General features: G+C 41.9%; 1 protein-coding gene across 1 annotated transcript in view; it reads right to left on the reverse strand.

Annotated features, from left to right (window-relative positions):
- Positions 1-18,366: 18,366 nt before the first annotated feature.
- The window catches only part of LOC139764956 (glutamate receptor-like), a 125,342-nt gene continuing 123,727 nt past the window's right edge, over positions 18,367-19,981 (reverse strand). The window contains exon 10 of the mRNA XM_071692013.1: positions 18,367-18,433. Coding sequence (XP_071548114.1) covers positions 18,367-18,433 — 67 coding nt within the window. The remainder of the gene's footprint in view (positions 18,434-19,981) is intronic.

Genomic DNA, 19,981 nt, shown 5'->3' on the forward strand with positions numbered 1-19,981 from the left:
TCATACACACACACACACACACACACACACACACACACACACACACACACAGCACACATACACACACACACATACACACACACATACACACACACACATACACACACACACATGTATATATATATATATATATATATATATATATATATATATATATATATATATATATATATATATATATATATCCCTTGGGATAGGGAAGAAAGAATGCTTCCCACGCATTCCCGGCGTGTTGTAGAGGGCGCCTAAACGGGACATGATTGGGTGCTAGAAACCCTTCCCTTCTTGGATCTTAACTTTTTAAAAGGAGAAACAGAAGAAGGACTCATGCGGGGAGTGCTTATCCTCCTCGAAGGCTCAGGATGGCGTGTCTAAATATGTGTGGATGTAATCAAGATGAGAAAAAAAGAGATAGGTAATATGTTTGAGGAAAGGAACTTGGATCTTTTGGCTCTGACTGAAACGAAGATTGAGGGTAAAGGGGAGGAGTGGTTTGGGAATGTTTTGGAAATAGATCCAGATGAATTGTAAGAAAGTAAACACTAGATTGATATGGGTAAAGCTGAAAGTGGATAGAGAGAGATGAGTGATTATTGGTGCCTACGCAACTGGGCATGAGAAGAAAGATCATGAGAGCCAAGTGTTTTGGGAGCAGATGAGTGAGTGTGTTAGCAGTTTTGATGCACGATACCGGGTTATAGTGATGGGTGATTTGAATGCAAAAGTGAGTAATGTGGCAGTTGAGGGAATAATTGGTGTACATGGGGTGTTTAGTGTTGTAAATGGATATGGTGAAGAGCTTGTAGTTTTTTGTGCTGAAAAAGGACTGGTGATTGGGACAACCTGGTTTAAAAAGAAAGGTATACATAAGTATCCGTATGAAAGTAGGAGAGATTGCCGGAGAGCGTTATTGGATTACGTGTTAATTGATACAGGTGTGAAAGAGAGACTTTTGGATGTTAATGTGCTGAGAGGTGCAACTGGAGGGATATCTGATCATGATCTTCTGGAAGCGAAGGTTAAGATTTGTATAGGTTTTCAGAATAGGAGAGAAAATGTTGGGTGAAAACAGTGGTGAGAGTAAGTGAGCTTCGGAAGGAGAGTTTTGTGAGGAAGTACCAGGAGATACTGTTGGTAGAATGGAAAAAGGTGTGAGAAGAGGACGGAAGGGGAGTGGCGAAGGAGTGGGATGTATTTAGGGAAGCAGTGATGGCTTGCGCAAAAGATGCTTGTGGCATGAGAAGTGTGGGAGGTGGGCGGATGAGAGAAGACAATGAGTGGTGGGATGATGAAATAAGATTATTATTGGACGATTTTTGCATGGAAATAGTGCAAATGACTGGGAGATGTGTAAAAGAATGAGGTAGGAGATCAAGAGAAAGGGGCAAGAGGTGAAAAAGAGGGGAAATGAATGTTGGGGTGAGAGAGTATCATTAAATTTTAGTGAGAATGAAATAAAGTGCGTAAGACAAGAGAACAAATTGGAACATCGGTGAAGTTGGCTAATGGGGAGGTAATAGCAAGTAATGGTGATGTGAGAAGGAGATGGAGTGAGTATTTTGAAGGTTTGTTGAATGTGTTAGATTATAGGGTGGCAGATATAGGGTGTTTTGGTCGAGGTGGTGTGCTAAGTGAGAGGGTCAGGGAGAATGGTTTTGTAAACAGAGAAGTGGTAGTGAAAGCTTTGTGAAAGATGAAAGCCGGCAAGCCGGTGGGTTTGGATGGTACTAAGCGGAATTTATTAAGAAAGGGGTTGACTGTGTTGTTGACTGATTTGTGAGGATATTCAATAAATGTATGGCTCACGGAGAAGTAGCTGAGGATTGGCGGAATGCATGTATAGTGGCATTGTACAAAGGCAAAGGGGACAAAGGTGAGTGTTCAAATTACAAAGGTATAAGTTTGTTGAGTATTCCTGGGAAAATATAAGGAAGGGTATTGATTGAGAGGGTGAAAGCAAGTACAGAGCATTAATTGGGGAAGAACAGCGTGGTTTCAGAAGTGGTAGGGGATATGTGGATCAGGTGTTTGCTTTGAAGAATGTATGTGAGAAATACTTGAAAAAACAAATGGATTTTTATGTAGCAATTATGGATCTGGAGAAGGCATGTGGTAGAGTTGATAAAGATATTCTGTGGGAGGGATTAAGAGTATATGGTGTGGAAGGCATGTTGGCAGAAGCAGTGAAAAGTTTTTATGGAGGATGTAAAGCATGCGTACGAATAGGAAGAGAGGAATGCGATTGGTTCCCAGTGAATGTTGGTTTGTGGCAGGGGTGCGTTATGTCTCCATTGTTGTTTAATTTGTCAATGGATGAGGCGGTTAGCGACGTGAATGCAAGAGTTTTGGAGAGAGATCAAGTACGCAGTCTGTTGTGGATGAGAGGGTTTGGAAAGTGAGTCAGTTGTTGTTTGCTGATGATACATCGCTGGTGGCTGATTCGGGTGAGAAACTGCAGAAGCTGGTGACTGAGTTTGGTAGTGTGTGAAAGAAGAAAGTTGAGAGTAAATGTGAATAAGAGCAAGGTTATTAGGTAAAGTAGGATTGAGGGCCAAGTCATTTTGGAGGTAAGTTTAAAAGGAGAAAAATTGGAGGAAATGAAGTTTTAGATATCTGGGAGTGGATTTAGCAGCGGATGGAACCATGGAAGCGGAAGTGAGTCACACGGTGGTGTGTGTGTGTGTGTGTGTGTGTGTGTGTGTGTGTGTGTGGGGGGGGGGGGGGGGGGGGGGGACGAAGTTTCTAGGAGTGTTGAAGAATGTGTGGAAAGCAAAAACGGGTATGTTTGAAAGCATTGTAGTTCCAACAATGTTTTATGGTTGCAAGGTGTGGGCTGTAGAGAGTGTTGTGCGGAGGAGGGTGGATGTGTTGGAAATGAGACGTTTGAGGACATGTGTTGTGAGGTGGTTTGATCGAGTAAGTAATGAAAGGGTAAGAGAGATGTGTGATAATAATAATAGTGTGGTTGAGAGAGCAGAAGAGGATGTATTAAAATAGATTGGTCACTTGGAAACAATGAGGTAGGAAAGATTAGCAATGAGGATATATATGTCAGAGGCGGAGGGAACGAGAAGTGGGAGACCAAATTGGAGGTGGAAGGATGGAGCGAAAACGCTTTCGAGCGATCGAGGCCTGAACATGCAGGAGGGTGAAAGGCGTGCAAGGAATAGAGTGAACTGAAACGATGTGGTATACCGGGGTCGACGTGCTGTCAATGGACTGAAACAGGGCATGTGAAGCGTCTAGGATAAACCATGGAAAGTTTTGTGGGGCCTGGATGTGGAAAGGGAGGTGTGGTTTCGGTGTATTACACATGACAGTTAGAGACTGAGTATGAACGAATGTGGCCTTTGTTGTATTTTCCTAGCGCTACCTCGCGCGCACGCGTGGGGAGGGGGTTGCCATTTCATGTAATTCGGGGTGGCGGTATGAACATGTATATATGTTTATATGTATATGTCTGTGTATGTATATGTATATATACGTTGAAATCTATAAGTATGTATATGTGCATGTGTATGTGGGTAGGTTGGGCCATTCTTTCGTCTGTTTCCTTTCGCTATCTCGCTAACACGGGAGACAGCTTCGAAGCATGATAAATAAAATAGATAAATATACATATCCCTGGGGATAGGGAAGAAAGGATACTTCCCATGCATTTCGTGTGTCATAGAAGGCGAGTAAAAGGAAAGAGAGTGGGGGGAGGGGGGGTGGGGTGGCTAGAAACCATCCCCTTCTTATATTTTAACTTTTTAAAAAGGGTAACAAAAGGTGTCATGCGGGGAGTGCTCATCTTCCTCGAAGGCTCAGATTGGGGTGTCTAAATGTGTGTGGATGTAATCAAGATGAGAAAAAAGGAAAGATAGGTGGTATGTTTGAAGAAAGGAGCCTGGATGTTTTGGCTCTGAATGTAGCGAAGCTCAAGGGTAAAGGGGAAGAGTGGTTTGAGAATGTTTAGGGGAGTAAAGTCAGGGGTTAGTGAGAGGACAAGAGCATAGGAAGGAGTAATACTATTCCTGAAACAGGAGTTGTGGGAGTATGTGATAGAGTGTAAGAAAGTAAACTCACTGTTAATATGGGTAAAACTGAAAGTAGATGGAAAGAGATGGGTGATTATTGGTACCTACGCAACTAGGTATGAGAAGAAAGATCATAAGAGGAAAGTGTTTGGGGGGTAAACGAGTGAGTGTGTTAGCAGTTTTGATGCACGAGACCTGGTTATAGTGATAGGTGATTTGAATGCAAATGTAAGTAATATGGCAGTTGAGGGAATAATTGGTGTACATGGGGTTTACAGTTTTGTAAATGGAAATGGTGAGGAGCTTGTAGATTTGTGTGCTGAAAAAAGGACTGGTGACTGGAAATACCTGGTTTAAAAAAGAGATATATATATAAGTATACGTATGTAAGTAGGAGAGATGGCCAGAGGGCGTTGTTGGATTTCGTGTCAATTGATCGGCACGTGAAAGAGAGACTTTGGGATGTTAATGTGCTGAGAGGTGCAACTGAAGTAATGATTGATCATTATCTTGTGGAGGCGAAGGTTTAGATTTGTAGAGGTTTCAGAAAAGAAGAGAGAATGTTGGGGTGAAGAGTGTGGAGAGACATCTGTGTGAGAAAGTACCGGGAGAGACTGAGTGTAGAATGGAAAAGGTGAGAGCAAAGGACGTAAGGAGAGTGGGGGACTAATGTGATGTATTTAGGGAAGCAGTGATGGCTTGTGCAAAAGACGCTTGTGGCATGAGATAGGTGGAAAGGTGGGCAGATTAGAAAGGAAAGTGAGTAGTGGGATGAAGAAGTAAGATTATTAGTGAAAGAGAAGAGAGAGGCATATGGACGATTTTTGCAGGGAAATAGTGCAAATGGCTGAGAGATGTATAAAAGAAAGAGGCAGGAGGTCAAGAGAAAGGTGCAAGAGTTGAAAAAGAGGGCAAATGAGAGTTGGGGTGAGAACGCATCATAAAATTCATGGAGAATAAAAAGATGCTTTGGAAGGAGGAAATAAAGTGCGTAAGACAAGAGAACAAATGGGAACATCGGTTAAGTGGGGTAATGGGGAGGTGATAACAAGTGGTGGTGATGTGAGAAGGAGATGGAGTGAGTATTTTGAAGATGTATTGAATGTGTTAGATGATAGAGTGGCAGATATGGGGTGCTTTAGTTGAGGTAGGTGTCCGAAGTGAGAGGGTCAGGGAGAATGGTTTGGTAAACAGAGAAGAGGTTGTGAAAGCTTTGCGGAAGATGAAAGCCGGCAAGGCGGTAGGCTTGGATGGTATTGCAGTGGAACTTATTAAAAACGGGGTGACTGTGTTGTTGACAGGTTGGTGAGGATATTCATTGTATATAGGGCTTATGGTGAAATACCTGAGGATTGGCGAAATGCATGTATAGTGGCATTGTACAAAGGCAAATTGGATAAAGGTGAGTGTTCAAATTACAGAGGAATAAGTTTGTTGAGTATTCCTAGGAAATTATACGGGAGGGTTTTGATTTAGAGGGTTAAGGCATGTACAAAGAACTAGATTGGGGAAGAGAAGTGTGGTTTTAGAAGTTGTAGAGGATGCGTGGATCAGGAGTTTGCTTTGAAGAATGTATGTGAGAAATACTTAGAAAAATAATTGGATTTGTATGTAAGATTTATGGATCTGGAAAAGGCATATGATAGAGTTGATAGAGATGGTCTTTGGAAAGTATTAAGTATTTGGTGTGGGAGGTAAGTCACAAGAAGCAGTGAAAAGTTTTCGTCGATGATGTGAGGCATGTGTACGAGTAGGAAGAGAGGAAAGTAATTGGCTCCCAGTGAATGTCTGTTTGCAGTAGGGCTGCATGATGTCTCGATGGTTGTTTAATTTGTTTATGGATGGGGTTGTTAGGGAGGTGAATGCAAGAGTTTTGAAGAGAGGGGCAAGTGGGCAATCTGTTGTGGATGAGAGGGCTTGGGAAGTGAGTCAGTTGCTGATCGCTGATGATACAGCGCTAGTTGCTGCTTTGGGTGAAAAACTGCAGAAGCTTGTGACTGAGTTTGGTAAAGTGTGTGAGTAAATGTGAATATGAGCATGGTTATTAGGTACAGTAGCATTGAGGGACAAGTCAATTGGGAGGTAAGTTTAAATGGAGAAAAACTGGATGAAGGGAAGTGTTTTAGATATTTCGGAGTGGATTTAACAGCGGATGGAGCTATGGAAGTGAGTCAGAGGGTGGGGGTGGGGGCGAAGGTTCTGGGAGCGTTGAAGAATGTGTGGAAGTGGAGAACAATACCTCGGAAAGCTAAAATGGGTATGTTTGAAGGAATTGTGGTTGTGAGGCGTAAGATATTTATAGGGTTGTGCTGAGGAGGGTGGATGTGTTGAAAATGAAATGTTTGAGGACAATGTGTGGTGTTAGGTGGTTTGATCGAGTAAGTAATGAAAGGGTAAGAGAGATGTGCGGTAATAAAAAGGGTGTGGTTGAGAGACCAGAAGAGGGTGTTTTGAAATGGTTTGGTCATATGGAGAGAATGAGTGAAGAAAGATTGAGAAAGACGATAAATGTGTCAGAGGTGGGGGGAACGAGGAGAAGTGGAAGACCAATTGAAGTTGGAAGGATGGAGTGAAAAAGATTTTGAGCGATCATGGCCTGAACATGCAGGAGGGTGAAAGGCATGCAAGGAATAGAGTGAATTGGAACGATGTGGTATACTGGGGTCGAAGTGTATTCAATGGATTGAATCAGGGCAAGTGAAGCGTCTGGGGTAAACTATGGAAACTTTTGTGGAGCCTGATGTGGAAAGCGAGATATGATTTCGGTGTATCACACATGACAGCTAGAGACAGAGTACGAAGGAATGTGGCCTTTGTTGTCTTTTCCTAGCTCTACCTCGCGCGCGTTCAGGTGAAGGGTGCCATTTTGTGTGTGATGGGTTGGCGAAGGGAATAGTTGAGGGGAGCAAGTATGAATATGTACATGTGTATATATGTAATTGTCTGTGAATATATATATATATATATATATATATATATATATATATATATATATATATATATATATATATATATATATATATATATATATATATATATATATATATATATATTTTTTTTTTTTTTTTTTTCTTTTTTTGTCGCTGTCCCCCGCGTTTGCGAAGTAACGCAAGGAAACAGACGAAAGAAAAGGCCCAACCCACCCCCATACACATGTATATACATACGTCCACACACGCAAATATACATACCTACACAGCTTTCCATGGTTTACCCCAGACGCTTCACATGCCTTGATTCAATCCACTGACAGCACGTCAACCCCGGTATACCACATCGCTCCAATTCACTCTATTCCTTGCCCTCCTTTCACCCTCCTGCATGTTCAGGCCCCGATCACACAAAATCTTTTTCTCTCCATCTTTCCACCTCCAATTTGGTCTCCCTCTTCTCCTCGTTCCCTCCACCTCCGACACATATATCCTCTTGGTCAATCTTTCCTCACTCATTCTCTCCATGTGCCCAAACCATTTCAAAACACCCTCTTCAGCTCTCTCAACCACGCTCTTTTTATTTCCACACATCTCTCTTACCCTTACGTTACTTACTCGATCAAACCACCTCACACCACACATTGTCCTCAAACATCTCATTTCCAGCACATCCATCCTCCTGCGCACAACTCTATCCATAGCCCACGCCTCGCAACCATACAACATTGTTGGAACCACTATTCCTTCAAACATACCCATTTTTGCTTTCCGAGATAATGTTCTCGACTTCCACACATTCTTCAAGGCTCCCAGAATTTTCGCCCCCTCCCCTACCCTATGATCCACTTCCGCTTCCATGGTTCCATCCGCTGCCAGATCCACTCCCAGATATCTAAAACACTTCACTTCCTCCAGTTTTTCTCCATTCAAACTCACCTCCCAATTGACTTGACCCTCAACCCTACCGTACCTAATAACCTTGCTCTTATTCACATTTACTCTTAACTTTCTTCTTTCACACACTTTACCAAACTCAGTCACCAGCTTCTGCAGTTTCTCACATGAATCAGCCACCAGCGCTGTATCATCAGCAAACAACAACTGACTCACTTCCCAAGCTCTCTCATCCCCAACAGACTTCATACTTGCCCCTCTTTCCAAAACTCTTGCATTCACCTCCCTATCCACCCAATCCATAAACAAATTAAACAACCATGGAGACATCACACACCCCTGCCGCAAACCTACATTCACTGAGAACCAATCACTTTCCTCTCTTCCTACACGTACACATGCCCCACATCCTCGATAAAAACTTTTCACTGCTTCTAACAACTTGCCTCCCACACCATATATTCTTAATACCTTCCACAGAGCATCTCTATCAACTCTATCATATGCCTTTTTTTTTTTTTTCTTTTTTTTTTTTCTTTTTTCCAAAAGAAGGAACAGAGAAGGGGGCCAGGTGAGGATATTCCCTCAAAGGCCCAGTTCTCTGTTCTTAACGCTACCTCGCTAACGCGGGAAATGGCGAATAGTTTGAAAGAAAAGAAAAAAAAAAAAAAAAAAAATATATATATATATATATATATATATATATATATATATATATATATATATATATATATATATATATATATATATATATATATATATATATATATATATATATATATTTTTTTTTCTTTTTTTTTCAAACTATTCGCCATTTCCCGCGTTAGCGAGGTAGCGTTAAGAACAGAGGACTGGGCAATTGAGGGAAATCCTCACCTGGACCCCTTCTCTGTTCCTTCTTTTGTAAAATTAAAAAAAATTGAGAGGGGAGGATTTCCAGCCCCCCGCTCCCTCCCCTTTTAGTCGCCTTCTACGACACGCAGGGAATACGTAGGAAGTATTCTTTCTCCCCTATCCCCTTATGTATATCTCGCTTTTTTAACCGAGTATTCCTTTATATATATATATATATATATATATATATATATATATATATATATATATATATATATATATATATATATATATATATATATATATATATATATATATATATATATATATATATATATATATATATATATATATATATATATATATATATATATAAAGGAATACCTGGTTAAAAAAGCGAGATATACATAAGTATACGTATGTAAGTAGGAGAGATGGCCAGAGAGCGTTATTGGATTACGTGTTAATTGACAGGCGCGCGAAAGAGAGACTTTTGGATATTAATGTGCTGAGAGGTGCAACTGGAGGGATGTCTGATCATCATCTTGTGGAGGCGAAGGTGAAGATTTGTATGGGTTTTCAGAAAAGAAGAGAGAATGTTGGGGGGAAGAGGGAAGTAAGAGTAAGTGAGCTTGGGAAGGAGACTTGTGTGAGGAAGTACCAGGAGAGACTGAGTACAGAATGGAAAAAGGTGACAACAAAGGAGGTAACGGGAGTGGAGGGTGAATGGGATGTATTTAGGGAAGCAGTGATACCTTGGGCAAAAGATGCTTGTGGCATGAGAAGCGTGGGAGGTGGGTTGATTAGAAAGGGTAGTGAGTGGTGGGATGAAGAAGTAAGATTATTAGTGAAAGAAAAGAGAAGACATTTGGACGATTTTTGCAGGGAGAAAATGCAAATGAGTGGGAGATGTATAAAGGAAAGAGACAGGAGGTCAAGAGAAAGGTGCAAGAGGTGAAAAAGAGGGCAAATGAGAGTGGGGGTGAGAGAGTATCATTAAATTTTAGAGAGAATAAAAAGATGTTCTGCAAGGAGATAAATAAAGTGCGTAAGACAAGGGAGCAAATGGGAACTTCAGTGAAGGGGGCTAATGGGGAGGTGATAACAAGTAGTGGTGATGTGAGAAGGAAATGGAGTGAGTATTTTGAAGCTTTGTTCAATGTGTTTGATGATAGAGTGGCAGATATAGGGTGTTTTGGTCGAGGTGGTGTGCAAAGTGAAAGGGTTAGGGAAAATGATTTGGTAAACAGAGAAGAGATAGTAAAAGCTTTGCAGAAGACAAAAGCCGGCAAGGCAGCAGGTTTGGATGGTAATGCAGTGGAATATATTAAAAAAGGGGGTGACTGTATTATTGACTGGTTGGTAAGGTTATTTAATGTATGTATGACTCATGGTGATGTGCCTGAGGATTGGCGGAATGCGTGCATAGTGCCATTATATAAAGGCAAAGGGGATAAGAGTGAGTTCTCAAATTACAGAGGTATAAGTTTGTTGAGTGTTCCTGGTAAATTATATGGGAGGGTATTGATTGAGACGGTGAAGGCATGTAAAGAGCATCAGATTGTTGAAGAGCAGTGTGGTTTCAGAAGTGGTAGAGGATGTGTGGATCAGGTGTTTGCTTTGAAGAATGTATGTGAGAAATACTTAGAGAAGCAAATGGATTTGCATGTAGCATTTATGGATCTGGAGAAGGCATATGAGAGAGTTGATAGAGATGCTCTGTGGAAAGTACTAAGAGTATATGGTGTGGGAGGCAAGTTGTTAGAAGCAGTGAAAACTTTTTTCTAGGATGTAAGGCATGTGTACGTGTAGGAAGAGAGGAAAGTGATTGGTTGTCAGTGAATGTAGGTTTGCGGGAGAGGTGTGTGATGTCTCCATTGTTGTTTAATTTCTTTATGGATGGGGTTGATAGGGAGGTGAATGCAAGAGTTTTGGAAAGAGGGGCAAAGATTCAGTCTGTTCGGGATGAGAGAGCTTGGGAAGTGAGTCAGTTGTTGTTTGCTGATGATACAGCGCTGGTGGCTGATTCATGTGAGAAACTGCAGAAGCTGGTGACTGAGTTTGGTAAAGTGTGTGAAAGAAGAAAGTTGAGAGTAAATGTGAATAAGAGCAAGGTTATTAGGCACAGTAGGGTTGAGGGTCAAGTCAAATAGGAGGTAAGTTTGAATGGAGAAAAACTGGAGAAAGTAAAGTGTTTTAGATATCTGGGAGTGGATCTGGCAGCGGATGGAACCATGGAAGCGGAAGTGAATCATAGGGTGGGGGAGGGGGCGAAAATCTTGGGAGCCTTGAAGAATGTGTGGAAGTCGAGAACATCTTGGAAAGCAAAAATGGCTATGTTTGAAGGAATAGTGGTTCCAAGAATGTTGTATGGTTGCGAAACGTGGGCTATGGATAGAGTATTGCGCAGGAGGGTGGATGTGCTAGAAATGAGATGTTTCAGGACAATATGTGGTGTGTGGTGGTTTGATCGAGTAAGTAATGTAAGGGTAAGAGAGATGTGTGGAAATAAAAAGAGCGTGGTTGAGAGAGCAGAAGAGTGTGTTTTGAAATGGTTTGAGCATATGGAGAGAAGAGGAAGGAAAGATTGACCAAGAGGATATATGTGTCGGAGGTGGAGGGAACGAAAAGTGGGAGACCACATTGGAGGTGGAAAGATTGAGAGAAAAAGATTTTGAGTGATCGGGGCCTGAACATGCAGGAGGGTGAAAGGCGGGCTCAGGAATAGAGTGAATTGCATCGATGTGGTATACCGGGGTCGACGTGCTGTCAATGGATTGAATCAGAGCATGTGAAGCGTCTGGGGTAAACCATGAAAAGTTCTGTGGGGCCTGGATGTGGAAAGGGAGCTGTGGTTTCGGGACATTATTGCATGGCAGCTAGAGACTGAGTATGAACGAATGGGCCTTTGTTGTCTTTTCCTAGCGCTACCTCGCACAAATGAGGGAGGAGGGCGATGTTATTCCATGTGTGGCGAGGTGGCGATGGGAATGAATGAATGCAGACAGTGTGAATTGTGTGCATGTGTATATATGTATATGTCTGTCTATGTATATATATGTGTACATTGAGATGTATATATATATATATATATATATATATATATATATATATATATATATATATATATATATATATATATATATATATATATATATATATATATATATATATATATATATATATATATATATATATATATATATATATATATATCCTGGGGGCCTTGAAGAATGTGTGGAAGTCGAGAGCATTATCTCGGAAAGCAAAAATGGGTATGTTTGAAGGAATGGTGGTTCCAACAATGTTGTATGGTTGCGAGGCGTGGGCTATGGATAGAGTTGTGCGCAGGAGGATGGATGTGGTGGAAATGAGATGTTTGAGGACAATGTGTGGTGTGAGGTGGTTTGATCGATTAAGTAACGTAAGGGTAAGAGAGATGTGTGGAAATAAAAAGAGCGTGGTTGAGAGAGCAGAAGAGGGTGTTTTGAAATGGTTTGGTCACATGGAGAGAATGAGTGAGGAAAGATTGACCAAGAGGATATATGTGTCGGAGGTGGAGGGAACAAGGAGAAGAGGGAGACCAAATTGGAGGTGGAAAGATGGAGTGAAAAAGATTTTGTGTGATCGGGGCCTGAACATGAAGGAGGGTGAAAGGAGGGCAAAGAATAGAGTGAATTGGAGCGATGTGGTATACCGGGATTGACGTGCTGTCAGTGGATTGAATCAAGGCATGTGTATGGGGGTGGGTTGGGCCATTTCTTTCGTCTGTTTCCTTGCGCTACCTCGCAAACGCGGGAGACAGCGACAAAGCAAAAAAAAAAAAAAAAAAAATATATATATATATATATATATATATATATGTATATATATATATATATATATATATATATATATATATATATATATATATATATATATATATAAAACTTTTCACTGCTTCTAACAACTTGTCTCCCACACAATATATTCTTAATACCTTCCACAGAGCATCTCTATCAACTCTATCATATGCCTTCTCCAGATCCATAAATGCTACATACAAATCCATTTGCTTTTCTAAGTATTTCTCACATACATTCTTCAAAGCAAACACCTGATCCACACATCCTCTACCACTTCTGAAACCACACTGCTCTTCAACAATCTGATGCTCTGTACATGCCTTCACCCTCTCAATCAATACCCTCCCATATAATTTACCAGGAATACTCAACAAACTTATACCTCTGTAATTTGAGCACTCACTCTTATCCCCTTTGCCTTTGTACAATGGCACTATGCACGCATTCCGCCAATCCTCAGGCACCTCACCATGAGTCGTACATACATTAAATAACCTTACCAACCAGTCAATAACAAAGTCACCCCCTTTTTTAATAAATTCCACTGCAATACCATCCAAAACCTACTGCCTTGCCGGCTTTCATCTTCCGCAAAGCTTTCACTACCTCTTCTCTGTTTACCAAATCATTTTCCCTAACCCTCTCACTTTGCACACCACCTCGACCAAAACACCCTATATCTGCCACTCTATCATCAAACACATTCAACAAACCTTCAAAATACTCACTCCATCTCCTTCTCACATCACCGCTACTTGTTATCACCTCCCCATTTGAGCCCTTCACTGAAGTTCCCCTTTGCTCCCTTGTTTTTATCGAGGATGTAAGGCATGTGTACGTGTAGGAAGAGAGGAAAGTGATTGGTTCTCAGTGAATGTAGGTTTGCGGCAGGGGTGTGTGATGTCTCCATGGTTGTTTAATTTGTTTATGGCTGGGGTTGTTAGGGAGGTGAATGCAAGGGTTTTGGAAAGAGGGGCAAGTATGAAGTCTGTTATGGATGAGAGAGCTTGGGAAGTGAGTCAATTGTTGTTCGCTGATGATACCGCGCTGGTGGCTGATTCATGTGAGAAACTGCAGAAGCTGGTGACTGAGTTTGGTAAAGTGTGTGAAAGAAGAAAGTTAAGAGTAAATGAGAATAAGAGCACGGTTATTAGGTGCAGTAGGGTTGAGGGTCAAGTCAATTGGGAGGTGAGTTTGAATGGAGAAAAACTGGAGGAAGTAAAGTGCTTTAGATATCTGGGAGTGGATCTGGCAGCGGATAGAACCATGGAATCGGAAGTGGATCATAGGGTGGGGAAGGGGGCGAAAATCCTGGGAGCCTTGAAGAATGTGTGGAAGTCGAGAACATTATCTCGGAAAGCAAAAATGGGTATGTTTGAAGGAATAGTGGTTCCAACAATGTTGTATGGTTGCGAGGCGTGGGCTATGGATAGAGTTGTGCGCAGGAGGATGGATGTGGTGGAAATGAGATGTTTGAGGACAATGTGTGGTGTGAGGTGGTTTGATCGAATAAGTAATGTAAGGGTAAGAGAGATGTGTGGAAATAAAAAGAGCGTGGTTGAGAGAGCAGAAGAGGGTGTTTTGAAATGGTTTGGGCACATGGAGAGAATGAGTGAGGAAAGATTGACCAAGAGGATATATGTGTCGGAGGTAGGGAACGAGGAGAAGTGGGAGACCAAATTGGAGGTGGAAAGATGGAGTGAAAAAGATTTTGTGTGATCGGGGCCTGAACATGCAGGAGAGTGAAAGGAGGGCAAGGAATAGAGTGAATTGGATCGATGTGGTATACCGGGGTTGACATGCTGTCAGGGGATTGAATCAGGGCATGTGAAGCGTCTGGGGTAAACCATGGAAAGCTGTGTAAGTATGTATATTTGCGTGTGTGGACGTATGTATATACATGTGTATGGGGGTGGGTTGAGCCATTTCTTTCGTCTGTTTCCTTGCGCTACCTCGCAAACGCGGGAGACAGCGACAAAGTGTAATAAATAAAAAAAAAAATATATAAATATATATATATATATATATATAAATATATATATATATATATATATATATATATATATATATATATATATATATATATATATATATATATATATATATATATATATATATATATATATATATATATATATATATATAGCTCAAGGTTAAAGGGGAAGAGTGGTTTGGGAATGTCTTGGGAGTAAAGTCAGGGGTTAGGGAGAGGACAAGAGCAAGGGAAGGAGTAGCACTACTCCTGAAACCGGAGTTGTGGGAGTATGTGATAGAATGTAAGAAAATAGGTTCTAGATTGATATGGGTAAAACTGAAAGTTGATGGAGAGAGATGGGTGATTATTGGTGCATATGCACCTGGGCATGAGAAGAAAGTTCATGGGAGGCAAGTGTTTTGGGAGCAGCTGAATAAGTGTGTTAGTGGCTTGGATGCACAAGACCGGGTTTTAGTGATGAGTGAATTTAATGCAAAGGTGATTAATGTGGCAGTTGAGGGAATAATTGGCGTACATGGGGTGTTCAGTGTTGTAAATAGAAATGGTGAAGAGCTTGTAGATTTATGTGCTGAAAAAGAACTGGTGATTGGGAATATCTGGTTTAAAAAGCGAGATATACATAAGTATACGTATGTAAGTAGGAGAGATGGCCAGAGAGCGTTATTGGATTACGTGTTAATTGACAGGCGCGCGAAAGAGAGACTTTTGGATGCTAATGTGCTGAGAGGTGCAACTGGAGGGTTGTCTGATCATTATCTTGTGGAGGCGAAGGTGAAGATTTGTATTGGTTTTCAGAAAAGAATAGAGAATGTTGGGGTGAAGTGGGTGGTGAGAGTAAGTGAGCTTGGGAATGAGACTTGTGTGAGGAAGTTTCAGGAGAGACTGAGTACAGAATGGAAAAAGGTGAGAACAAAGTAGGTAAGGGGAGTGGGGGAGGAATGAGATGTATTTAGGGAAGCAGTGATGGCTTGCGCAAAAGATGCTTGTGGCATGAGAAGCGTGGGAAGTGGGTTGATTTGAAAGGGAGCAGAAGAGGGTGTTTTGAAATGGTTTGGGCACATGGAGAGAATGAGTGAGGAAAGATTGACCAAGAGGATATATGTGTCGGAGGTGGTGGGAACGAGGAGAAGTGGGAGACCAAGTTGGAGGTGGAAAGATGGAGTGAAAAAGATTTTGAGTGATCGGGGCCTGAACATGCAGGAGGGTGAAAAGCGGGCAAGAAATAGAGTGAATTGGATCGATGTAGTATACCGGGGTTGACGTGCTGTCAGTGGATTGAATCAGGGCATGTGAAGCGTCTAGGGTAAACAATGGAAAGTTGTGTGGGGCCTGGATGTGGAAAGGGAGCTGTGGTTTCGGGCATTATTGCATGACAGCTAGACACTGAGTGTGAAAAAATGGGGCCTTTGTTGTCTTTTCCTAGCGCTACCTCGCACATATGAGGGGGGAGGGGGTAGTTATTCCATGTGTGGCGTGGTGGCGATGGGAATGAATAAAAGCAGACAGTATGAATTATGTACATGTGTATATATGTATATGTCTGTGTGTGTATATATATGTGTACATTAAGATGTATAGGTATGTATATTGTGCGTGTGTGGATGTGTATGTATATACATGTGTATGTGGGTGGGTTGGGCCATTCTTTCGTCTGTTTCCTTGCGCTACCTCGCTAACGCGGAAGACAGCGACAAAGCAAAATAAATAAAAATAATATATATATATATATATATATATATATATATATATATATATATATATATATATATATATATATATATATATATATATATATATATATATATATATATATATATATATATATATAGGACGTGTCCCGCGTCAGCGAGGTAGCACAAGGAAAGAGACGAGGAATGGTCCAACCCACCTACGTACACATGTATATACATAACGCCCATACACGAATTTATACATATATATACATTTCAACATATACTTACATATACATACACAGACATGTACATATATACTCAGGTACATATTCATACCCGCTGTCTTCATCCTTTCTCGTTGCCACCCCCACCTCTGACACATATATCATCTTTGTCAATCTTTTCTTACTCATTCTCTCCATGTGTCCATACCATTTCAACACATCCTCTTCTGCTTTCTCAACAGCAGTCTTTTCACTACCACACATCTCTTTTATCCTTTTATTACCTACTTGATTAAACTGCCTCACACCAGATATTGTCCTCAAACATCTCATTTAGAAACACATCCACCCTCCCCCGCACAACCCTATCTATAGTCCATGCCTCGCAACCATACAGCATTCTTGGAACCACTATTCCTTTAAACATACCCATTTTTTGCTCTCCGAAATAGCTTTCTCGCCTTCCAGACATTCTTCAACGTTCCCAAAACCTTTGCCCCCTCCCCCACCCTTTGACTCCCTTCCGCTTCCATGGTTCTATCAGCTGCTAAGTCCACTCCCAGATATCTAAAACACTTCATTCCCTCCAGTTATTCTCAGTTCAAACTTACCTCCTCGTAAACTTGTCCCTCAACCTTACGGAACCTAATAACCTTGTTCTTATTCACATGTACTCACAACTTTCTTCTTTCACACACTTTCCGAAACGTAGTCACCAACTTCTGCAGTTACTCACCAGAATCAGCCACTAGAGCTGTATCATCAGCGAATAACAACTGACTCACTTCCTAAACCCTCTCATCCACAACAGACTTCATACTTGCCCCTCTCTCAAAAAAACTCTTGCATTCACCTCCCTAACCACCCCATCCATAACCAAATTAATCAAGCGTGGAGACATCACGCACCCCTGCAGCAAACCGACATTCACTTGGAACTAATCACTTTCCTCTCTTCCTACTCGTGCACATGCCTTATATCCTTGGTAAAAACTTTTCACTGCATCTAGCAACTTAGATACAGCTCGCATGACAGGGAACTTTATTAATGCATGTATCATTGTACAAATGATTTACTTGAAATCTTATAGTCTGTAACAGAGTGCGTAAGACAAGCAAAGAAATGGGAGCCTCGGTGAAGGGGGCTAATGGGGACATAATAACAAGTAGTGGTGAAATGAGGAGATAGAGTGAGTATTTTGAAGGTTTGTTGAATGTGTTTGATGATAGGGTGTTTTCGTCGGGTTGGTATGCGAAGTGAGAGGATCAGGAAGAATGGTTTGGTCAGAGAAGAGGTAGTGAAAGCTATTCAGAAGATGAAAACCGGCAAGGCGGCGCTTTTCCATGGTATTGCAGTTGAATATATTAAAAGATGGGGTGACTATGTTGTTGATCAGTTGGCAAGAGTATTCAATGTATGTATGGTTCATGGTGAAGAACCTGCAAATTGGCGGAATGCATGCATGGTGCCACTGTACAAAGGCAAAGGGGATAAAGGTGAGTGTTCAAATTACAGAGGCATAAGTTTGTTGAGTCTTCCTGGGAAATCATATGAGAGGGTATTGATTGAGAGGGTAAAGGCATGTACAGAGCATCAGATTGGGGAAGAGCAGTGTGGTTTCAGAAGTGGTAGAGGATGTGTGGATCAGGTGTTTGCTTTGAAGAATGTATGTGAGAAATACTTAGAAAAGCAAATGGATTTGTATGTAGCATTTATGGATCTGGAGAAGGCATATGGTAGAGTTGATAGAGATGCCCTGAGGAATGGACTTGTATGTAGAGATGGACTTGTATGTAGTATTTACGGATCTGGAGAAGGCATATGATAGAGTTGATAGACAAGCTTTGTGGAGGGTATTAAGAGCATATGGCGTGGGATGTAAGTTGTATCAATCTACTTCTGCAAAAGTGAACCCTATGACCTGTGTGTCCATGGTGTCGTCTCGGCGTCATACTTCACCATTGCACGTCGAATCAAATGTTCGCATGCAAAAGTTAACGTTCCAAGCATCATACCTGGAATTATAAAGTGAATAAAACATACTTCTTAATAGTAAATTTTTTATGTACACACACACACACACACACACACACACACACACACACACACACACACACACACACACACACACACACACACACACATACGCACATACACACGCACACACACACACACACACATACGCACATACACACGCGCACACACACACACACACAGATAGACCAACAGAGAGACAGACAGACAGACAGACAAAGACAGACAGACAGACCAGACAGACAGACAGACAGACAGACAGACAGACAGACAGACAGACAGACAGACAGACAGACAGACAGACAGACAGACAGACAGACAGACAGACAGACAGACAGACAGACAGACAGACAGACAGACAGACAGACAGACAGACAGACAGACAGACAGACAGACAGACAGACAGACAGACAGACAGACAGACAGACAGACAGACAGACAGACAGACAGACAGACAGACAGACAGACAGACAGACAGACAGACAGACAGACAGACAGACAGACAGACAGACAGACAGACAGACAGACAGACAGACAGACAGACAGACAGACAGACAGACAGACAGACAGACAGACAGACAGACAGACAGACAGACAGACAGACAGACAGACAGACAGACAGACAGACAGACAGACCAGACAGACAGACAGACAGACAGACAGACAGACAGACAGACAGACAGACAGACAGACAGACAGACAGACAGACCAGACAGACAGACAGACAGACAGACAGACAGACAGACAGACAGACAGACAGACAGACAGACAGACAGACAGACAGACAGACAGACAGACAGACCGACAGACAGACAGACAGACAGACAGACAGACAGACAGACAGACAGACAGACAGACAGACAGACAGACAGACAGACAGACAGACAGACAGACAGACCAGACAGACAGACAGACAGACAGACAGACAGACAGACAGACAGACAGACAGACAGACAGACAGACAGACAGACAGACAGACAGACAGACAGACAGACAGACAGACAGACAGACAGACAGACAGACAGACAGACAGACAGACAGACAGACCGACAGACAGACAGACAGACAGACAGACAGACAGACAGACAGACAGACAGACCAGACAGACAGACAGACAGACAGACAGACAGACAGACAGACAGACAGACAGACAGACAGACAGACAGACAGACAGACAGACAGACAGACAGACAGACAGACAGACAGACAGACAGACAGACAGACAGACAGACAGACAGACAGACAGACAGACAGACAGACAGACAGACAGACAGACAGACAGACAGACAGACAGACAGACAGACAGACAGACAGACAGACAGACAGACAGACAGACAGACAGACAGACAGACAGACAGACAGACAGACAGACAGACAGACAGACCGACAGACAGACAGACAGACAGACAGACAGACCAGACAGACAGACAGACAGACAGACAGACAGACAGACAGACAGACAGACAGACAGACAGACAGACAGACAGACAGACAGACAGACAGACAGACAGACAGACAGACAGACAGAC

Source organism: Panulirus ornatus, chromosome 52, assembly GCF_036320965.1.
Source record: "Panulirus ornatus isolate Po-2019 chromosome 52, ASM3632096v1, whole genome shotgun sequence".
In the NCBI taxonomy this organism is placed as follows: Eukaryota; Metazoa; Arthropoda; class Malacostraca; order Decapoda; family Palinuridae; genus Panulirus; species Panulirus ornatus.